Source organism: Gadus morhua, chromosome 10 (genome assembly GCF_902167405.1).
Source record: "Gadus morhua chromosome 10, gadMor3.0, whole genome shotgun sequence".
In the NCBI taxonomy this organism is placed as follows: Eukaryota; Metazoa; Chordata; class Actinopteri; order Gadiformes; family Gadidae; genus Gadus; species Gadus morhua.
In genome coordinates, this window is record NC_044057.1 from 19419608 (window position 1) to 19441450 (window position 21843).

The 21843-nt window shown below is 47.2% G+C and overlaps 1 protein-coding gene across 1 annotated transcript; it reads right to left on the reverse strand.

The window, feature by feature from the left end:
- Nucleotides 1-145: 145 nt before the first annotated feature.
- Nucleotides 146-4494, reverse strand: gpr101 (G protein-coupled receptor 101). The gene is made up of 2 exons (XM_030368176.1): nt 4212-4494; nt 146-3719 (listed from the first exon to the last, which is right to left on the reverse strand). The coding sequence occupies exon 2, from the start codon at nt 3673-3675 to the stop codon at nt 2329-2331; it is 1347 nt and encodes a 448-aa protein (XP_030224036.1). The 5' UTR covers nt 3676-3719; nt 4212-4494; the 3' UTR covers nt 146-2328.
- Between the last annotated feature and the right edge of the window lie 17349 nt (nt 4495-21843).

Consider the following 21843-nt stretch of genomic DNA (forward strand, 5'->3'; position numbering starts at 1 on the left):
GTGTGTGTGTGTGTGTGTATATATATAGTATATACATGCCTTTTCAAATGCATGTATATAGTATAGTATAGTGATACAAAGTCATTTTTTCTGTTTTTTGTGGAAGGTGAAGGGCATATACAGACTTGACTATAAACAGCTTGTGGTAATTTCATAAATGAGGTCTCTCTATAACCATGATCGCTCTACATTGTTTTTCCATTCCTGCCTTTTTATTTAAAATGACATGTTTTTATTGTAGGAGGTTAGTGTGACCTCTTGGGGACCATGGAACGTTTGTCAAGGGGTTCATCGCAATAGAGATTGAAGAATAATGAAGTACACGGCACAGCGATGTTCGCGAACACTTTGAGTTACAAATACCTGAAATGCAGATTCTTCTTCCGTTGTTAATAGCAGTGTGGACTGTGTGGGTTTGGCACCCCCTGCTGGTAACATTTTTACAAATGATAAATACTTATTTGGAAAAGTATGCTTCGGTTTATTTCTTTGACACGGTTTGAGCTGGTGATCTGGAGGTTATAAAGGTAAGTCAACACTATTCACGAAATTAGTTATACATGGCTGGGGATCAGTCAAGTGGATATGGTAGAAAGATGTATCTTACATTTTACACATCTGATTAATTTAATGAGTTCTATACAGACGATTGAAAGAAAATACAATTATTGAACTAACCCAGATATACTATAAAAGCACTTCCAAAATTCTTTATGTACAGTACATAAGCAATACATATATCCTTGCGTTTATGGTGATGTAAGGCCTGTATGATTCATTAAATAATTTAAAACAGTTTGGTCCTAATATCAAATATTTTTTTCTTATCTCCAAAGAAAACCACATGCCTTCGTTGTAGACATTTGTCAATGTAACTTTTTTCTTCTATGCTAATTTCATACGAGCTTATCTTAAAATATTCAGTGCTGTAGGAAGCCTTTTCAAAAGCTTTTTTAGTGGACCAAAAAATGATAAATTAAAATGTTATATATATATATCTGTAGCATGTCTATGGCTCATTCTGCATCTTGCAGAAATGCCATCTTCCTTTGCACTTTGTGCCCCAAAGTGCCGTTTTTTTTATTGTTTCCCTCTACCTTAACAGACTTTCAATCAGGGTACATCACTTAGCTCTAATCAAAAGATGAGGCGACCACGCCTTCTACCACTTCAGTTCAATAGATTGCCTTTTTCTCAAATGGGCCTTGAGGTAATGGTATGTACTGTACATCAGCAATCAGTCCGTTATATATGTGAGGGTACACAACACTATAAAAACTCTGGTTTGATGCAAAATAGAAAACGGGTATGAGGTATATTTTGCCATATGTCTTCAAAGGGATCCATTATGGCATGGAAATCTATTTGTTTTAAGAAAAACATCCAACTGCATGCCGATTTCACAAATGACTAGTTGGACTTGTGTGGTTTCACTTTTTGGTTTCTTTTGGCGTAATTTTCAATGCACTTGTGGTCATTGTCAGTGTATTCTTTTGAAGGCGGCCATTGTTCTTAGGGTTAACCATGGCGTTGTCACAGATGAGGCACATCCTACCCCTCCTTTTGAGAATGACTAAGGCAAATTTCTATAATTTCTTGTTTGCTCAGATAGATGTTTTCCACCTTGAAATTTGTTTGGGTAAAAAAAAACAAAAATAAGAATGGATGTAACAAACACGGCAGTGTGACTGACACATTTCAGAATATGCTTAAAAACATGGCCACTCAACATTTGAACATTAATACCCTGAGTTTATATGCTTTACAAGTTTGCTTGCTTTCACTGACACAAAGAGAGATGATATCTGAGGTGAAGATAGCTGAGATTCAGAGGTGACGAAGCAGATGTCATCTCTGAACCTCGGCAGGCGAGTCCATGATTATCAAATCATAGCAGACGATAATCCCCGAAAATCTCTACTTTAGCATAAAGGCCCATATTTACAGCAACATCTTTTCACAACGTAAACTTGAGCCTGGATTTCAACAACGCTGCAACATATAAAGGTAACAGACCTATGCATGGCTGGTTCAATCGATAACCGATTACGACTGCATCTATATGAAAATATACAAAACATTGATTTAAATAGAGAACTGTCATGAGGACACACATTGGCCCGCAAAAATGATATACATAACACATCAACTACGACAAATTGAACAGTAGACCCATTGAGACGCGCTCTTTCATGTTCTGTTTTTTTTCTTCTTCTCACAACCGCCTCAATAACAGAGGCAACTAAAAATGTACAAACAAAACGAAACACAACATGACACGTATATCCTGATGGTTGGGAGCGAGAGTCCTAGCTGCAGGTCGTAGCTTCAGGCGTTCCCCACAGGGACCTCCCTCTCCGGGCTCAGGCTGACGGAGGTGGTCTCCTTGCGGCTGTCCCTCGACCTCCTGTCCAAGGTGGGGGAGGAGGACGTGGTCACCTCCTCCCACGTGTGCAGGGGGAAGACGCGCTTGGCCAGGCCGGGGACCAGGCCCCCCTGGGGGCCGGAGCGCCCGTCGGCGGCCGTCCGGCAGCTCTCCATGGCGGAGATCTGGTTGGGGGCCCCCTGCCTGCACAGGGGCCCGCACAGCAGGGCCAGGAACTCCTTCCTCACGCTGCGGTGCATGTAGCCGTAGATGTAGGGGTGGAGGCAGCACTGCACGAAGAACAGCACCAGCGCCAGCGAGGACAGCCAGGGGGGCACGGCGGCCCCTGAGCGCGAGGACACGGTGTTGAGCACGCTGTAGGGGCCCATGCTCACGATGTACGACGCCATGATCACAAACACCACCCGCGCCGCCTTGCAGTGGTAGTGGAAGCGTCTGTGCCGCACCCGCACCTGGTACCCAGGGGGCGGCGGCGGCGGTGGCGGGGCGGCGGATGGCGCCGCGTCCGACCCGGGCGCCTGGACCGGCGGCGGGGGGGCCTCCTGCGGCTGGGGGTTCGGGGAGTGCCTCTGGACGGGGTGCACCAGGGCGTTCTGCCGGCGCGCCGCCCGGAACACCATCCAGTAGCAGCCGAGCATGATCAGCACGGGCAGCCAGAAGGAGAAGACGCACACGGCCAGCGAGTAGGACAGGCTGGATGACCAGATGACGGAGCACACGTTGTGGCGGCGGTCGAAGTCGATGGCGCCCCAGCCGTAGAGCGGCGGCGTGCTCTGGATGAGGCTCACCACCCAGGTGGCCGCGATCAGGTTGGTGCCCAGGTGCGGGGTCATGCGGGTGGGGTAGGACAGCGGGTGGATGATGGCCAGGTAGCGGTCCACCGACACCACGATGATGGTGTTGACGCCGGCGAAGGCAAACAGGTGCATGAGCACCACCAGGCCCTGGCAGAGGCGGGCGTCCAGGGGCCACATGCCCGGCAGGGTGGCGGCGATGGCGAAGGGCATCACCAGCACGGTCTGGAGCAGGTCGGCCAGCAGCAGGTTGAGGACGAAGCGGTTGGCCACGTGCAGCAGCTGGGGCTTCCTCTGGAAGACCAGCAGCACCACCACGTTGCCGAACAGGGATAGACACACGATCACCGAGATCAGCACCATCTTCACCGCGCTGTTCACCACCGACAGCCAGACAGGGCCCCCCCCGACACCGGCGGCCACGGGCAGGGCCGGGTCCCAGGGCCCGGGGGTGGCGTTGTAGCTGCTCACGCCGGGGGGCTGGGGGCTGGTCATGGTTTGTACGACAGGGGGCCTGTTGGGTGCATGCGAGGCACCTTCTGTGCAGGTGTCCGGGGCGGGGGGGGGGGGGTACAGAAACACGGGTCAGATGGGACGGTTTTCGATCATTTAAATATGTTCAACTCATAAGCACCATAGGTCATCTCAAGCAGATAATTAACAACATCCTACATTGGGAAGCACTACCATGTAATGCATTCAGCGATGGCATAAATGGCATAGGCTACTCTTATTCACCGTGTGATGACACTCGTATGTGCACACGTGAATGTTGTGTATTCACGTTGAATTCATAATCATTGATTGGTCCAGTTCTAATTTTGGATACGTCAATGCACGACAGCGTCCTTTCTGGAGAATCAAAGAAGCGGCTAATGAATATGGATCGGGCTGAATATGAAATACCAATTCAACAAACGACGTTTGGTCGCACAGAATGACACTGTTTATCATTCAACATCAAAACCATTGAATCGAACCGCCCTTTTCAACAGAATAGCGTACGTTCAATAATCATGCCATAGACTTACCTCTGATCCTCTATTTCAGTGCGTTCTCAATGCCTTTGTTTTTTTCGTGGTTCTGTCTGCTCGGCAATATCCACGGATGGCTGCCGCCGTCCTACCTTCAGTGCCGGATCGTAGGGTCTCCGGTGGTCGCTACACGGTTGTCATCATCATTCTCCTCTGCTCCCATTTTAGCTGTCGTCCCCGTAAACCGGCTGCCCCCCCCCGCGCTTCTCGCGTCGGTTCAGCATACGCTTCGTGCCTTCGCCCAGCGAGAAGTCTCTCACCTACACACACACACACGCACACACACACACACACACACACACACACACACACACACACACACACACACACACACACACACACACACACACACACACACACACACACACACACACACACACACACACACACACACACACACACACACGTGTGTGAGTGGGTGTTGGACCGTCCAAGGCTCTTGTTGTGATTCGGTGCAAAATTGGAATATCAAAATAGATTAGGCCTACGTAGCCTGGTGCTTCTGTGCAGGTGGCATGGTATGGTGGTAGGTGGTATTTTTTGATGTCATTAACGTAACACCCCCCACCCCACCTCTGTGTAGCCCAATCAGCTGTGTACAAGCACGCTTCAGTGTATTGATGCGTGTCTTTTTACAGAGCAAATGCTATTCCTAAAACCTGTCCGTGATCTTGACGTATTTACACGATGAGCTGTCCTGGGAAGTATTAAATACATAATAATAATGTAATAACTAATAACGCAGCGTGCGCTTTAATGTTTATTACAGTGGGGGATGGATAAAAACAGGCTCTTAATCTTTTTCTTTTTTTTCTCCAGCAATTGACATGAGGACGTGCAAAGTCGACACAGTTTAACCACCGGTTTGAAGATGAATCATTTAAATATATATATTTTTCGTGGTCCTATATATTTCCACAGTGACAGAGCGCGTGGGATAAGCTCATCTTTTAGAAAAATCCTCTTTAGATAAGTCATCGTTAAGGTGCTGCAAGTGCCTGTCTAGCAGCGACAGGCACAGCGGGGTGCCACCTTTCGTCAACCCCTGCTCAGAGAGAGAGAGAGAGAGAGAGAGGGAGAGAGAGAGAGAGAGAGAGAGAGAGAGAGAGAGAGAGAGAGAGAGAGAGAGAGAGAGAGAGAGAGAGAGAGAGAGAGAGAGAGAGAGAGAGAGAGAGAGAGAGAGAGAGAGAGAGAGAGAGAGAGAGAGAGAGAGAGAGAGAGAGAGAGAGAGAGAGAGAGAGAGAGAGAGAGAGAGAGAGAGAGAGAGAGAGAGAGATATCTCGGTCGCTATAGCCTGTTTGAGGGGGCTAGTCTTTTTTACACTAATGCATCACATTTGCTGTTTATATTTCTGAATTAATATCGTTAATTTTTGCTGTGACATAAAACTTGATAGTTCATGAAATTAATTCCATGAAATGAGCTAGCAACTATCAAACTATCATCATAAAACATGCGACTTGATAGTTAATTTCATGAACTATCAGATTTTCATGTCACCAAGGAATAGGAAGATACTATTTTTTCTCTAGTCCTAAGCATACATGTTGCTGTTATTGATGACACCTGCAGTGGGACCATACACCCCATTAAAAAAAAAACCCAACCAACCCACGCTCACACACACACACACACACACACACACACACACACACACACACACACACACACACACACACACACACACACACACACACACACACACACACACACACACACACACACACACACACACACACACACACACACACAGACCCAGAGATGGATATTAACTTTTTTGCCCACCATTCACTGTGGCAGTTAGATTTCAAAATCTACCAGCCACTCATCTTTTTTACCAGCCACTTTTTATGCGCTATATTTTTTTTAATATATGCGTACATTTTAAACAATATAATAGGAACAATAGATAACAAAGAGTGTTTTTCATAAACATATTTTTTCCATCAGAAGTGATTTTTACTGTAAGTAGGTTCTACCAAGGACTGAGTTTAAAACGTTAATAAAACAACATGCATGGCTACACCATAATAACATGTTATTTACATGTGACTATGCTTCCACAGACCTGGTAACGAACGTGTGATAGCAGGCATTATTGGCCCTTAACACTAATATTCAGAAAAAACACTGCCTCAAAAGGCTATTGGCTTAAGCAATACAAGTAGAGGCATATACTTGAACTTTAGACCCTGAACCATTAAACGTTGCAAACGTGCAAAAACATAATTATATATTTATGTGGCCAATGCTGAAATTATATCTGTGGCATTAGGCCAATGCAGTGGTAAAGTGTGTAATGTATGACCAAGTGTTTCTTTCTGTTCAATAGTCTAGATAGAACTTTATCAATCCCCTGTAGGAGAAATTTGTTAACGTTTGTCCCTATAAGACTAATGGTAAAAAAATAAATACAAAACACGACGGTAACTGATTAAGTCAAACCGTCCAATCTGAAGGCTCTACTTAACCACTCCCCCTACTCACTTCCAACAATGCAAAGCGAACAGAACTGAGTAGGGGAGGGCGTAGCCTAACTAGTTTGTGAACGGCCGAGAGAAACGCTACGCAAATTCAGTGTGTATGAGGCTTTAATATAATCCTGGACAATTTTGAAATTCCGGATTTTTTTTTTTTTAAAGTGTCTCAAAAAGAGGGCATGTCCGGGCAAAAGAGGACGGCTGGTTACCCGACGTACGGGAAACACATTTGATTCCTACCTGTAACACTGTTAAATAGCGGCCCAAATTGGTGGGCGCTATCCTGGTAATTTCTCTGCGTGAGAAATACGAAGTGTGGTGTGTGAGCGTGTGCATGGGTTGAATTCATGGGGCAAGCCCCAGGAAGCTCCCACTTCCTGCTTCCATGAAGGAGAACCAAACTAATTCACACAAAAGCGTTCATGCAAATAGCATTAAAGGTTAATTTAAGGTAGTTCTCTCCAGCCACGCTGAAAGTAGTTCGCTAGTAGTAGCGCTTTAATTTGCAGTGTCAGAGAATTCTGAGAAATCTGAATGCTGACTAAATTCTCAGAATTCTGACATTGCAAATTATTGCACGCTAGTGAACTAGGCCTACTTAAAACTCGACATCGCGAGCAGGCGACAAATGACTGGTGAGAACCTTCTGAAATGAACCTTTAATGCTGGATTTAATGATCAGAATTCGGATTTTATCCAAGTATTCTGACTTTATTATCAGAATGCTGAATTTTATCTCACAATTCAGACTTAATTAGCCTATTCGATTTCTGAATTAAAATTCTTGTGACGAATAATCTACATTTGTACAGTCGATGTGCAGCACTTTAATTCCCGTCAACTTTTTTTTCTAACACCAGCACTTCCACAACTATGCCCATGTTCCTGACTGCTATATACAAAACCATTTATAGCGCATCTATTTTTCGGCTGGGTAGTGATAGTCGCCCTAAATGCAGATTTAATGTGGGCTCTGATTCTGAATGAATGCCGCTGCTGAACTGTGTGAATAAATAAAGGGAACTGAAATCTAAAGAAGACACGTGGTTTTGATGTACCGGTGAATTCCAGCTGAAAGTGGAACATTGCTGCTATCATGGGAAATTAATGTAGCCTAGGCCTATTGTAAGTAGCTTTAAATTCCTTGTTCTTGAACATATCCCCCACTAGATTCCCCCAACCCCACACAGATTTTGTCCTGTAGAAACCTATATGGTGGAAACCGATACACCCTCTCAACCACAAAATGTTTGAGTCACTTCTATGGAAGTAAATCTGTGCTATCGGATTTTGAAAATAAAAAGCCATTGAACTCCAAGCACTGAAAATTTATGCATTGAAACCACCTCCGAGGCCCCGTCCACACGAAGCCGATTTCATGGCGAAACCGCAAAGGTCTTGTACGGTACACGAAGCCGGCGAATCCGCTGACCGAAAACTTCTGATACCACCCTCGGAGGTGGATTCTACGGAAGAGGATTAGGGCCACACATGTAAAAAAAAATTAAGTTCTGACTTTATTATCAGAATTCTGAGAAAAAAGTCAGAATTCTGACTTTAATCTCAGAATTCTGACTTTTTTCTCAGAATTCTGAGAATAAAGTCAGAATTTTTTTTTTTTTACATGTCTGACTTTAATCTCAGAATTCTGAGATTAAAGTCAGAATTCTGACATTAATCTCAGAATTCTGAGAAAAAAGTCAGAATTCTGACTTTAAAGTCAGAACTACGGGTATCTGTAAGGACCAACCTCCGTGGGAGAGACACTTTGCTTTATGCAGTTGGAGGAAACCTATGGAAAGCCAAGAAGGCCACAATCCGGCCCTAGAATGGCGCGGTAAAAGTGCACGTCCCATAGCCAACTCACCAAGCTCACCAAGTCCAGTATTCAGAATTCAAAGCATTTATTCACAAATACGTTCTATTTTTTTGACAAGCGGAGCCGACAGTCCTGTGCAAGTATGCAAATTAGCCATGTGCCCCAAACAGAAGATAGACGCAATGTATAGAACTAATTGTTGTGCATTGTTGTGGATATGTAGGCTGGTTAGTTGTGGTTGTTTGTGGTCTTAGTGAAACAGCTTTGCCTTGGAGTTGGAGAAGTTGGAGTGATTGTGTGAATGTGCGAGAGAGAGCGCACCTGCCGTGGTGATGTTGGGCTTGTTGTGGGCTTTTATGTGATCAATGATGTATCTGTCTGATCGTATTAGCTGTAGATGGATGGTTAAATAATGTCACAAGATCGGTCATACTGCAGGCTCTCATTTGCAAATGCACTGATTGTGTGCCCGTCTCCGATATGCTATATACCTGGCATTTATTCAGTTCATGTTCTTCTGAGTGCGCTAGAACGGTGCCAATTATTGTCGTGTTTGCATTGTAATGCACAACTTTGCCCCTCCCTGTTATAAAATAACGTGCATCCCAACAACTTTAGCCAATGCAGGCTCCTATTGCTTTACCAGTGTGTTCAACGTGTGTGCGTGTGTGTGTGTCTGTGTGTGTGTGTGTGTGTGTGTGTGTGTGTGTGTGTGTGTGTGTGTGTGTGTGTGTGTGTGTTGTCATGTGGGCTATAGATATAGATCGATTGTCTTGGCTTGCTTGCATCCATGAAATATTGTAATGTTATGGCCTAGCTGGCTACTGCATATCGAGAACAATCTGGGGATGAGGGCATCCCCGAATATTGACGGGTATTTCGCACACTGCCATCTCAATATGACTAATAGCCGCGGCTATTAGTTCCGTACGGATTCCGTACGGAATTCTTGCACTTTTACCGCGCCATTCTAGGGCCGGATTGTGGTCTTCTTGGCTTTCCATAGGTTTCCTCCTACTGCATAAAGCAAAGTGTCTCTCCCACGGAGGTTGGTCCTTACAGATACCCGTAGTTCTGACTTTAAAGTCAGAATTCTGACATTTTTCTCAGAATTCTGAGATTAAAGTCAGAATTCTGAGATTAATGTCAGAATTCTGACTTTTTCTCAGAATTCTGAGAAAAAAGTCAGAATTCTGAGATTAAAGTCAGAATTCTGACTTTTTATCTCAGAATTCTGAGATTAATGTCAGAATTCTGACTTTATTCTCAGAATTCTGAGATTAAAGTCAGAATTCTGACTTTTTTCTCAGAATTCTGAGAATAAAGTCAGAACTTAATTTTTTTTACATGTGTGGCCCTAATCCTCTTCCGTAGGTTTCAAATCTACCCGGTTTCGTTTTGGATTCGTGTGGACGCCTGAAACAGACTGAAACCGTAAACCATGACGTCATCGCCCCACCCCTCGACCCTCTAGCCAATGACTGTTAAGCCCGCGGAGTCTCAGAACTCACAACAACAAAGATGATGGCGGACTACAGGCTTGTAATCGTTCTGCACCGGATCATGTCCCTTGTTGGGTTGCTAAGCCATTATTATTATGGGATGTGTAGTACAGCGTTTCTACAGATCTACCCGGTTTCGCTTGACTCCGTCTTTACGGAGATACTCCGAAACCGGATAGATCTAAACCGGAAGGGTTTCGCCCGTTTCGGCTTCGTGTGGACGGGGCCTTACTTCCATACACTTCTCCTTCGTCATGCTTAACTGATCATACCTCTCTCTCGTTGGTTACACAAATCTTACCATGGACACTCCCAGAACCCCTCTCAAATTTCAGCAAGCCAGACAATTCACGTCTGTTAATTTATGAATGGAATTCTGAACGTGTACCGCCTCCGAAATAGCCTGGCTATAGCCATGCTGCCTTGAGCGCGATTCCATGGATCCGATTTTCGCCTGATGGGGAACCAATCACAGAACGGGGAGGGACGGCAAGACGATGACGACGTCCATTCGACACACCCATCGTCTTCTTCCGAATTGCGTGTGTCTCACGCATGGACATAAGAGCTGTGTTCGAAATCGTTCGCTATACACTCTCTCACTATTCCCTATGTAGTATTCATGATATAGGCCTAGTGCACTATAAAGGGAACGAACAAACGAGAATTCGGACACAACGCTGAACATTTCTAAACGTCATTTGCGTCAGTAAGTGCGCCGGGTATTTTATATTTCACGACCGCATTGCATTGTGGTATACGGGAGTAACATGTAGGGTACATCGTATGTACACTCAAATTTGGGGTATTTTTTTTTTCATGCACTATATAGTGCATGAAATTAACCACTGAGAATTCGAACACCACTACAAAATGGCGGGCACCCTGTATAGTGCACTATATCCGAGATAGGGAACGATTTCGAACACAGCTATGGTCTCACGCCGAATGCGTGAGACTTGAGAGCCCTGTTACCGGTATATTATCCCGGATGTTGACGTCGCAGTTCAGCAAAAGAGGCGTAGAAGAAGAAGGGGGCCGGATGTTGACAGTAATGGTTGTAGAACTGCAGCGCCATATGATGAATGTATTAAATATGCAAATTTGATCGGACCCGATTGGAAAGTATTACCAGACACAGCGGCGGGTGAAGTGACACAATCCACCCGCAAATGGCGTGTGGCGGGTGTTAATTTCCATCCCTGACACACACACACACACACACACACACACACACACACACACACACACACACACACACACACACACACACACACACACACACACACACCCTCCCTCAATATAATAGGTTATTTAAAGTGTGTGTTGCCCTGGAAAAACTTGTTTGACAGGGTCAACTTGTTGACCTAGTGTGTGGGCGTATGGTTCAAACGAACTACGTCAGGCATGCCATTCTTAAGAAGACCAACTGGACCAAGGCTCTTTAGGATATAACATACAGGTATACAATATAATAAAATAACTTTCAAAAAGTATGTACACGAAGGCCATTGATTTGTGTGTCAATTCTGGTTGGATCTTTCAAAGATGTTATGGCAAAAAATATATATATTTACTCAATGTATTACATAATTAGTAATATTAGCAGTAATTTGAAACTATTTTTGTCTAAATTCTTGAGTTGACGCAAAAGTAAGACCTATACCATTTTAATGTGTTGCAACAACAAACAATATGATACATTCGTCCCCTTTCGTCTTTCATTATTCGTACAGCATTGCACTGCATTGTGTGTGTGTGTGTGTGTGTGTGTGTGTGTGTGTGTGTGTGTGTGTGTGTGTGTGTGTGTGTGTGTGTGTGTGTGTGTGTGGGTGGATATTACACCTCGGTATTTTTGACCCATCATTTCAGTACAAAAGATCACAATGCTTTTGATGATCTGATAGGGATTTGAAAAACATGTATTGCTCAAGACTACAACCTAGTGTCCAAAAATAGAATGACAGTTAGCCTAAATTTAAAAAGGGTTTTTAACGTGCCACTGATATAAAAGATAAATTGTGATTAATCGTCACATTTAACTCGTAGTATCTCTTAATTGTTAGTGTAATTCCAATTCCATTTTTTAATCCTCATCTGTCACATAATTTCATATTGTTGAGGATGTTCGAAAAAATCAAAAATAAAGGGGTGTCCTAACTGTAGGACAATAATGTGGTTAATGACGTTTTTCTTTCTCAATTAATCCATTTTGTGGTATGTGCTTTGTATCCTACATTCCAGTAGGTTCTTCCTGTCAAAAACAAATCAAACACACACACACGCACACACACACACACACACACACACACACACACACACACACACACACACACACACACACACACACACACACACACACACACACACACACACACACATACTCAAACACACTGCCACACAAAAACACTGCCACACACACATGCACAAGGAAAAATCTGTTAGTGCACAAGCAAATTGCAAGGAACTAAAGAGTGAGGGAGAGCTAGAAAGAGAGAGAGTGAAAGAGAGATGGAGAGAGAGTGTGAGAGAGAGAGAGAGAGAGAGAGAGAGAGAGAGAGAGAGAGAGAGAGAGAGAGAGAGACAGAGTGCAAGCTCAGTGTAAACAAACAGATAACAGGAGATCAGCGTCACACCGACGGCTCGTGAAAGGAAGCCTCTCTCATGCCTTCCGTCCACACAATGCGGGTTGTCTATGGAGCCCAAACAGTTTAGAAGTAATTACTAGTGTTTTCCCCCAGAAGGTGATTGCCTTGCCACACAGGCCGCGCTCTACACTCATCTCGGCCACAAAGGAGGGGACAAGTGCCCCCCGATTGATGATGAGCCCTCTGTGGCCTATGGAGAATCTAAAAGTACTTGTATGAGCCTCTTTCACAAGATTAACTTGCAATCAGGGCTACCTGCCATGGCCACATCCCCCCCCCCCCTCCCTGATCCACCCACCCATCACCAAGTATTCATGGTGCTAGCACAAAAACGTTTTCTTGTGTGTTTTTTTTAACAGGGGCCACAGCTGCATGAAAGCAAATGGTGAATAAGGCTGGGAGGGGGGGGTTGCGAGGGCGAGGGGGGGGGGGGGAGAATAGTGACAAAAGACAACAAACCTCAAGTGTAGAGAAATAAAGTGTCCTTTGGGAACGGCGAGTCTCCCATTCAATGCCAGGGCAATTTCTTTCCCCCTTTTTGCTGGACCATTGAAGAATCCGCCGGGCTACTCCCGGCAATGAAAACGGCAAGACCTGATCTAATTATTTTTGGACAAGACATGTTGTGGTGAAAACTGGCAGAGTGAGCGCACCACTCTCCGGACCAAAGTGCACTTTAATTCATCCTCCCCTCGTATTTGACAGCCCGCTCCTCCTTCAACTGGACGTCAGACAGCGTTGGATCCAGGCCGTCGGAGGCCTCTTGGCTAGGCCCCGGGCTCCACTGCCCGCAGGAAGCTCTCCCCATTGATCTTTCCTCCACGCTTCCTCCCTCTGCACTAAGATGAATGCCATGGAGGGGATGTTTAAAGATGGATGGATGTGTGTAGCTATCAGGACATCTCGCGGTGCATGTCTCCTGCTTTCTTTCTTACCGTTTGAGTTCAGCAAGTTTTTTTTAATCATACTTTTACTTTGAAACTACAGAGATGTAATCCCGCCAATTTAGCCGTGGAGGCTGCTTAGACTGCAACCACGGGGGTCAGACTCAATCCCATTCATTAATCGCACGAGGGAGAGAAAGAGGCATAGAGAGAGAATGAGCTAGGGAGAGAGAGAAAGTTTGAGAAAAGGAAAAAAGAAAAAAGTGCATGTGTTCTTGCTTGCCTTAATGTGAAAATTGCTCTTGCTATTATTTCAGGGTTATAGATGAGAAAGTAAGAGCTGAATGGAGCTGCTTTGATAGAGCAGACATGGGATACCACATACAGAGAGAGAGAGAGAAGGGGGCCAGACATCTTTGCTTGTGCTCACGCAGTGGAAAGGCCCTGACAGGTGTGCCTTTGTATGTGTGCGTCTCTATGTGTGAGTGTGTGTGTGTGTGTGTGTGTGTGTGTGTGTGTGTGTGTGTGTGTGTGTGTGTGTGTATACATACAAGTGTGAAGCCTTGGAGAATTGTTTATTGAGTTTGTTAAGTGTGAGAGTGCTCAAGCGGGAGAGAGAGAGAGAGAGAGAGAGAGAGAGAGAGAGAGAGAGAGAGAGAGAGAGAGAGAGAGAGAGAGAGAGCCCTCACGCACGTGTTCTTGGACATAAAAGTAAAAATGTGTGCGTATGTGCATGCATTTAGCGTGTGTGAGTATGTGTGTGTGTGTGTGTGCACATCTGCGTATGTGTGTGGGTGGATGTGGGTGTGTGGATGTGTGTGTGTGTGTGTGTGTGTGTGTGTGTGTGTGTGTGTGTGTGTGTGTGTGTGTGTGTGTGTGTGTCTGTGCGTGGGAAAGTTGCCCTGTCACATCCCAGTAGAAAGCGAGAGGGAGAGAGAGAGAGAGAGAGAGAGAGAGAGAGAGAGAGAGAGAGAGAGAGGGGCCTTTACATTTCTGGTTGGACTTGCCTGATAATAGAACACATTTTCATTTCAGCACTGACCTTAGACTGCCTCACCCAGAGAGAGTGACAGAGCAGAGAAATCAACTATAAACAGTACGGCCTGAGTAAATATCATAAATATAGGTTTATTACTAATCGTAGATGGATGAGTCAATACGTGTTTCCTGCTATACCCGCTAGCCCTTTCAAACTTATGGATAAGTCAAAATACTCGGACCTGAACAGAGAAGTCTACGATATTTGGTAAGAATATTCAGATGGTCTGTCATTGTGTATTGTTTGGAGGATATTGATAAATTGTATATGAGACGTGTATTTGTTGTGTTATATGTGTGTTCCTGTGTGTTGAGGACCTAGTCATGCTTAGAGTCCTGTTCCGGTTCTCCTAATGCTCTTGGTGTTGTGAGCCTTCAGCTATTTACACATTTTGGCATCACAGACCTGGAAAACAGTGTGACACGATACCTGAAGGCCAGGGGTCAACCTGTGTAGTGATCTCTTTAACCATTCAGTAGGCTAATCAGTTTGTGGCCTTTGGATAACCTCACCTTGATTGCTTAAGAAACATAATCCAGTGAGTTCAAGTTTGGTGTCTGTCTGAGCTGAATAGACCACATAGCATTCATTATGAGATAAAGGATATCAAATAAAAACGAGGGGGGAAATAAAATATTTTCAATGACCTGTCCTGCCTCCGTTTATGGCGGAGTCGAATATTGGTGTAGTACTAAGGGTGACCACTAGGTGTCAGAGTCTGACTAGTAAACATGGACCGATCCCACCTCCCCGCACGTCCCCAACTCACCCAGCCACCTAGAGGGGGACTCTTGTGAGTAGCCTACTCATAGTGTGACAGCTTCCCCAGGAAGCTCGGGTGACATTTGCCTCACTTAATGACACAAGCTAATTAATCATTAGCGGTCCCGGAGGTATTCCTGTTAGAGAGGCTTTGTCATGCCTTGCCACAGTCGGGGGTCCCAGCCTCAACATGTTAAGTATGCATAACTGCCTCATCCCACGCTTAAACATCTTCATCCTTCCCCGTTTAGCTGCTTTGACTCCACTACATTTTGTTCTTTTTCAACCCATCTATATAGTTCACAAGGTCAAGCACCTGATACGTTGTGTTGCTGTGGTCGTGGTTGTTGTTGTGGTTGTGGTTGTTGTTGTTGTTGTTGTTGTTGTTGCTCAACTGGTTATTTATTCAGAGTTGCAGTTTGGTGACATCTTGCACCTTGGTTCAGAACTATCCAGGGTAGGGAGAGTGATAGATGTTGTGACAATGGTTTATTCTACACGACAGGGAAGAAGGGTTCTGGATTTAGGGGCATCAAATGCTTCGCCCTCACATCACTTTGTCTTAATTAAAGGCCAGACGAACACATTAACAGACAGATCCGTTAACGGGCAACCTTTGGTCCTATTTTATTTCGCCTGTAGCTGTTTGTAGTGTAACCTCCAGACCTGTAGCTATGTGCAAACCTCTCTGAACCTGGTTTTAAAAATGGATGTGTGTCAGAGCTGAGTGTTCCAAGGTCAGAAGGTGCAACACAAAGCAACTCAGTCTCATCCAAACAAACAGAAACGTTGTTGTTGTTATTGTCGTTGCATGCTGAGCCCATGCGACCCAAACCAGCCAGAGTTGCTGTAGCCGTGACGTGTTTACGATATTGAGCGTCCCTGGTCGGGTGAAACCCTCTCTCTCTCTGGCTGGTGTTTGAATCCAGGAGAAACGGGAGAACCTCCACTGTCAAACAGAGAGAAACCAAAATGTGGCCCCTGTTCGTGTGCCTGGCCCCCTGAACCTCATTACCAGCAGCCCTACTGGGCTCCTGGCTGCTGGAGGTGATGCCCCGGCCTGCTGGTCACTATCTGGGGGGCCCCGGGGGGGATCCAACCCGGCTCCTCCCTGCCCTCCTACAGCCTCCCCACTGTAGGGGGGGGATCAGTAGGAGCAGCAGGAGGAGCAGGAGGAGCAGGAGGAGCAGTAGAGAAGAACAGCCAGTGCTGTGAGGCCATCCGAGGCTACTAGGTGACACGGGGGTCGGACTGCAGGGGGGCCTTTGAGAATGTTACCGGGCTGTTTTATGAATGAGAGTCGACGTAGCCACGGGATAAGGTGACCCCGTGCACGAGTTTCACTGTAAATGGTGGTGAATTGTCCTCATGGTACATTTAAGTATTCACACATCCCCCTACAATTTGGTCGTGTTTTTATCGACACAACTTTTGGCTGACCTTTATTGTAATCACGGTGCACCGGGAGCGAGTACTTGCCAGTTTTTGGCCTTAGCGAGCTTGTACGTTCATCCCATAATATTGATCTTCGTTTGCTTTGTTCTGAGTTGATGTGGCAGGAGGCCAGAGGTTTCTGGGAGCTCTGCCGCTGAAAGGTTGATTCTGCGATGCCACCTCGTTGATACGCAAAGCAGGGAGAAGACAGGTGTTAGCGGCACCTATTGAATACTTTATGGACGCACACCAGATCCTACCTTCCCACTCTAATCATGAGCAAGCTCTCTCTCCCTTATAAGATTATTATGATTTTACCGCTTAAGAGAACACTTCTTCCAAAACCAACAAGAGCATGTTAAACAAACCAGCTAGAAATCGTGTTCTTGTTTCCCCGAATAAGACGCTGGATCAAGATATGTCCTCCCAACCTAAAGCTCAGTTATCAAGCTTTCGGTCTTTCCATCTGTGCTTCAAGCCGTCATAATGTTATCATGACAAAGTCTTGCACACAAATGCTACACTCCCGTCCGGCTAAAAACGAATTACAAGAAACAAGAACATAGAAGAGAAGCGACAGCTGACCCTCCTGTTTGGTATCGGTCGCTCTCGGTGCTTAGGTTAGGTAAGGAACCTGACGGTCCGATCAGGTCTGCTCTGAAGACGAACCGCCTCGTGTTATTTTTCCGGACGCTTAACCCTGGAGAGCATGGAGGTGATCGTGGCGCCATGTTTTATGTTTTTCTTACACAAAGCCTCTGTTGCTGTCTGGAAAAACACCGGGGGCGTGTCTCTCCTGTGGGACCCCATCTGCCAGCTCACCGTCCTGGCACCACCCCTTCCTTTACAGCAGCCATCAGCGCTCACTGTCAGCCACACACACACACGTGGGCCTACACACACACACACACACACACACACACACACACACACACACACACACACACACACACACACACCACACACACACACACACACACACACACACACACACACACACACACACACACACACCTGTACAGGCACAGATGTACACCCACCGCACAACCACACAGACACACAGACAGACACACACACACACACACACAAACACACACGCAAACACACACACTTGTACATGCAGTGATGTAAACACACAAACAGACACAGGAAGTACAAAGCACACCCAACGTCGGAGGCACAAGGCCCGCACCGGCGTACCTTCCTGAAGGCGGCAGCGGTGGGGCCCTGGATGATATCTTAACGATGCACACGCCACGCCCATCCCTGCTCGGCGGGGGGCCACGGGAAGCAGATGAGGGGCAAGTCAGGTTCATCAGTGGGACGAACCGCTGTACCAGCTAGCTAGCTATCTTCCCACCATGCATCTGGCAAGCCGCCGGGACAATTGTGATAACAACCGATCAGCATCGTTTTCCATAGAAAGCAGCGTTTAGACTCAGGAGAGGGGCTGATGGCAGAGATAGGGGAGTGGGGCAGGTGGGGGGTGGGGGGGGGTGGGGGGGGGGCAGGAGGTAGGCGCCGGGGCGGCGGGGGGGGGGGGGGGGGGGCGGGTACTTGTCGCTGGTTGGAGCCCCATCCCCTCCACATCTCTGGTGGAGACAACCATTCAAGCCCCGCGTCGATCAGGCTCCATGCATGAAATTGCCTTTTCCAGTCGGCAAGCTGTGGATTTGTACTCAGGCCCTAAGAATGGCTTATTTACTGACTTGTTTATGGTGAATCAAAGTAAGGGGGAAACTTTTCTGTTCACCCGCGTTGCTGTTGATGCTCCTTAGTCGCAGCCCTTTCATGGCGTCAGGGGCGGGGCCTACACATCGCATGCGATTCTCTATCTCCAGGAACCCCGCAATTACATCTGGCACAACTCTGCATGAAGTAACGCTTTATAATCCTTTGTGCATCTCGGCTTTGATGAGCACCGGCCTTCTATGAGTTTGCTTTTCGTCTCTCCCCCCCCCCCCCCCCCTTCCCAACCCCCACCCCCAACCCCAGCCCCCACCACCACCACCACCACTACCCCCCGCCCCCCCCGCCCGGCCTCTGTTCTAAAGACCCCCCTGCCCTCCCCATCCTTCCACATCAACCCAGCTAGACACCAAGGAACGGAGAATGCGGTGTGTCGTCTCCCCCTCCCCACACAAAGCCTCAGTTCATTGGACACACCTTGGACGACACAAAGGATGAAAAGCAGCGCGGTGCTGGGGACACTGGGGCCCGCCGCTGCCAAGCCCGATAAAGACGCTTCAAAAGTCGAGCGGCAAACAGTGGCCTTCTTCCCCTCCTCGGGCCGCCGCCGCCGCCGCCGCCGCCGCCGCCGCCGTGTCTTCCCAGGGCCGCGGCTGAAAGAAAAATGGAAGACATGAAAGGGAGAAAGGGGGAAGACAAGCAGGACGAGGGAGGAAGGCGGGAGATTTGTGGGGAGTGGCAGGGCAGTGGGGGAGGGGGGAGGGGTTGATGGTTTTGGAACATGGTTTTTCTAGCGTTTATTTGTGTTGTTTATTTATTTTTGTGCGCGAAAGAGTGTCGTAGGCTTGCGGGCAGTCTGGTAAGGTTGCGTCCCGGGCACACACAAATGTAAGACGCAAAGCTTAAAAGTGCACGTGAACATGTCTATCGTAGCGTGCGTTTGATTCTTTTGTCGGAGCCGAAGGATTAACCGCAAAAAAATAACATCCTGGTCCTGGACCGACGACCCTTAAATAAACTCTGCGTGGAGCCTTTCCCCAAACCCCCGGTCTTCATAGGTCCCAGCTCACAGTGTTACACCATGGCTAGGCTGGCAAGCATACCCCCCCCCCCCACCCACCGACCCACCCTTTGCCTGGAAACGGACGCCATTTTACCTCTCTCCAAAGAAATCAATAACACAGGCCCCGTTTGTATTTTAACACAGTCCAGCCGAGTAGTATGGTAATCATTTTTACAACCACCACCGTCATTCACTTACTTTGTGGACTTTTGCTTTCACTTTGGGTGGGAAACCCCAAGTAAATGTTTTTTACACAAGTATAATGAATTTAAGTGTGAAATCGATTCTTCTAATATGTATGCCATCTTAAAAGATAACATATTCCTCAGTATCTCGATCCGGTTTTAATCTAGAAATCAATTCGACCGGGGAACTTTTTCGGTGGTAGTAACTCGTATACTGTCTCCCCCCTCCCTCCCTCCCTCCCACTCTCTCTCGCTACAAACCAGATGGCATTTTATGCTGAGCACAATCAGGACTATTCAGCGTCAGGCTGGGCAGGCAGGCCCTCCCCACCTGTGCTCAGCCCCAATCACCTAATGAACACATTGGGAGCAGTCTGTTCCAAATTACTCCCAGTTGGAGTCAGGGCTACAGGTAACCCCCCCCCCCCCCCCCCCCACACCTCAACCCTCACCTCCTTCCCCACCACCCCCCCTACCGCCACCTCCACCACCTCCACCTCCACCTCCACCGGCGCTGTAAGCCATCTAACCCCCCCCTGCCAACCCACTCCCCCACCCCCCTACCTCCTCTCCCTAGCAGTAGCCCACCCACCTGAACACAGATATTAACTTCAGCGGCCCGCTCCTCAAGCCGCTGGCTCTTAATCAAATCAAGATTGGTATCTCGGTGCTGTCAGCATTCCAGCGCAGCGCGGACGGCCAGCGTGCGACAGGCGTATTGCTTACACGCCGAGAGATACGAGATTGACAGCAAGCGCCGGTTGTGTTTGCGCGACGGGCAGACACGAGCGGTTGCCGCTTCTATTTGACGTGGCGAGGTGGGCTTGTTTCGCCATGCTGCCGCTCAAAATGGGGTGAATAGATTTCATTACCATGGCGACTTTCGTTCTTCCTGGTTGTCACAAATGCGCAAATAAAAAAAGACGTATATGGACATGTACACACGTCAGGCCCATGTAAACGCCCCAGAGTTTAATGTTAACAGCAGCAAAACCTATCTGTGAGTCGCGGCGGCACGCTCTCCCCCCGTGGCTTCAAAGAGCGCTATTTATGCATTTGTGTTCAGATCATTCAGAGCCTCGGCAGCCTCCATGGGAGCTACGGCAACATCATATAGGCTCCTTCTCATGCATGTTTTATTCATATTGCGCGGTGAGTGAATAAAGAAACGAGGGTAGTGGGTTAGGGGGAGTAGGGGGGCTGGGGGGGGGGGGGGATACGCTGTGTCCTGCTTCTTCTCCTCTCTTACAAACACACACACACACACACACACACACACACACACACACAGACACGTTCCAGTCGCTCTTGGATGGGTATCTGTCTCCCGCGTTCTCCGTGGACGTTGGCTCCGTAGAGGTCGGCTGTATATGGTCAGCGGCTGACATCAGAAGTGTGCTGCGGACGAGAGCCCCCTGACATTCCGATACACCCTCCGACATCCCCTCGGACAAAAGGGCAAAACCCGCCTTGTTCTGTCCCATCAATCGCAATAGGACCTCGGCGACCAGGCCTCCACAGGCCAAAGTACCCCCCCCCCCCCCCCCCCCCCCCCCCTCCTACACCTCCTCCTCCTCCCCCTCCCACCAGCCCCGGCCCTCGTGGGTGTCCAGCACGCGGGGGAGTGGACGAGAGGACCGGCCTTCTGGCGCTCCCCTCCTAAAAAAGTTCCTCAATCTGCACCACAATTGGCCCTGTGTTGGTGGGCGCTGGCCGCTCCTTCTGCTGCATGTCAAAAAGCCCCGAGAAGCCACAGAGGAAGTGCAAATATGCCCTAATGGCCTTGATCCAGATGGATGTGCCCATGACAATAGGTCCCTGGGCCTGCGGAGTGGGGTTTTGTCAGCGTGCGAGCACAGAAGCCACCACAATAACAGCAGAATTATGCATGCGGGAAAAGTACAATTGACATGTTAAAGGGTATTGCCAGTTGCTATGATAATTGAGTTAGCTCATTTCAAGGCAGAGGGCTCCTTTCTCTTAATTTGCCTTTTAAAAGCGCTCTGGGCACATAAGGGGTGCTTTAAGACAATGAGTAAAAGTAATGGGATTCACTGGGTCACCACTTCTTTGCCAATTCATGTTTTACCATATGCCAATGTAGCTACTAATGAATAACATTTG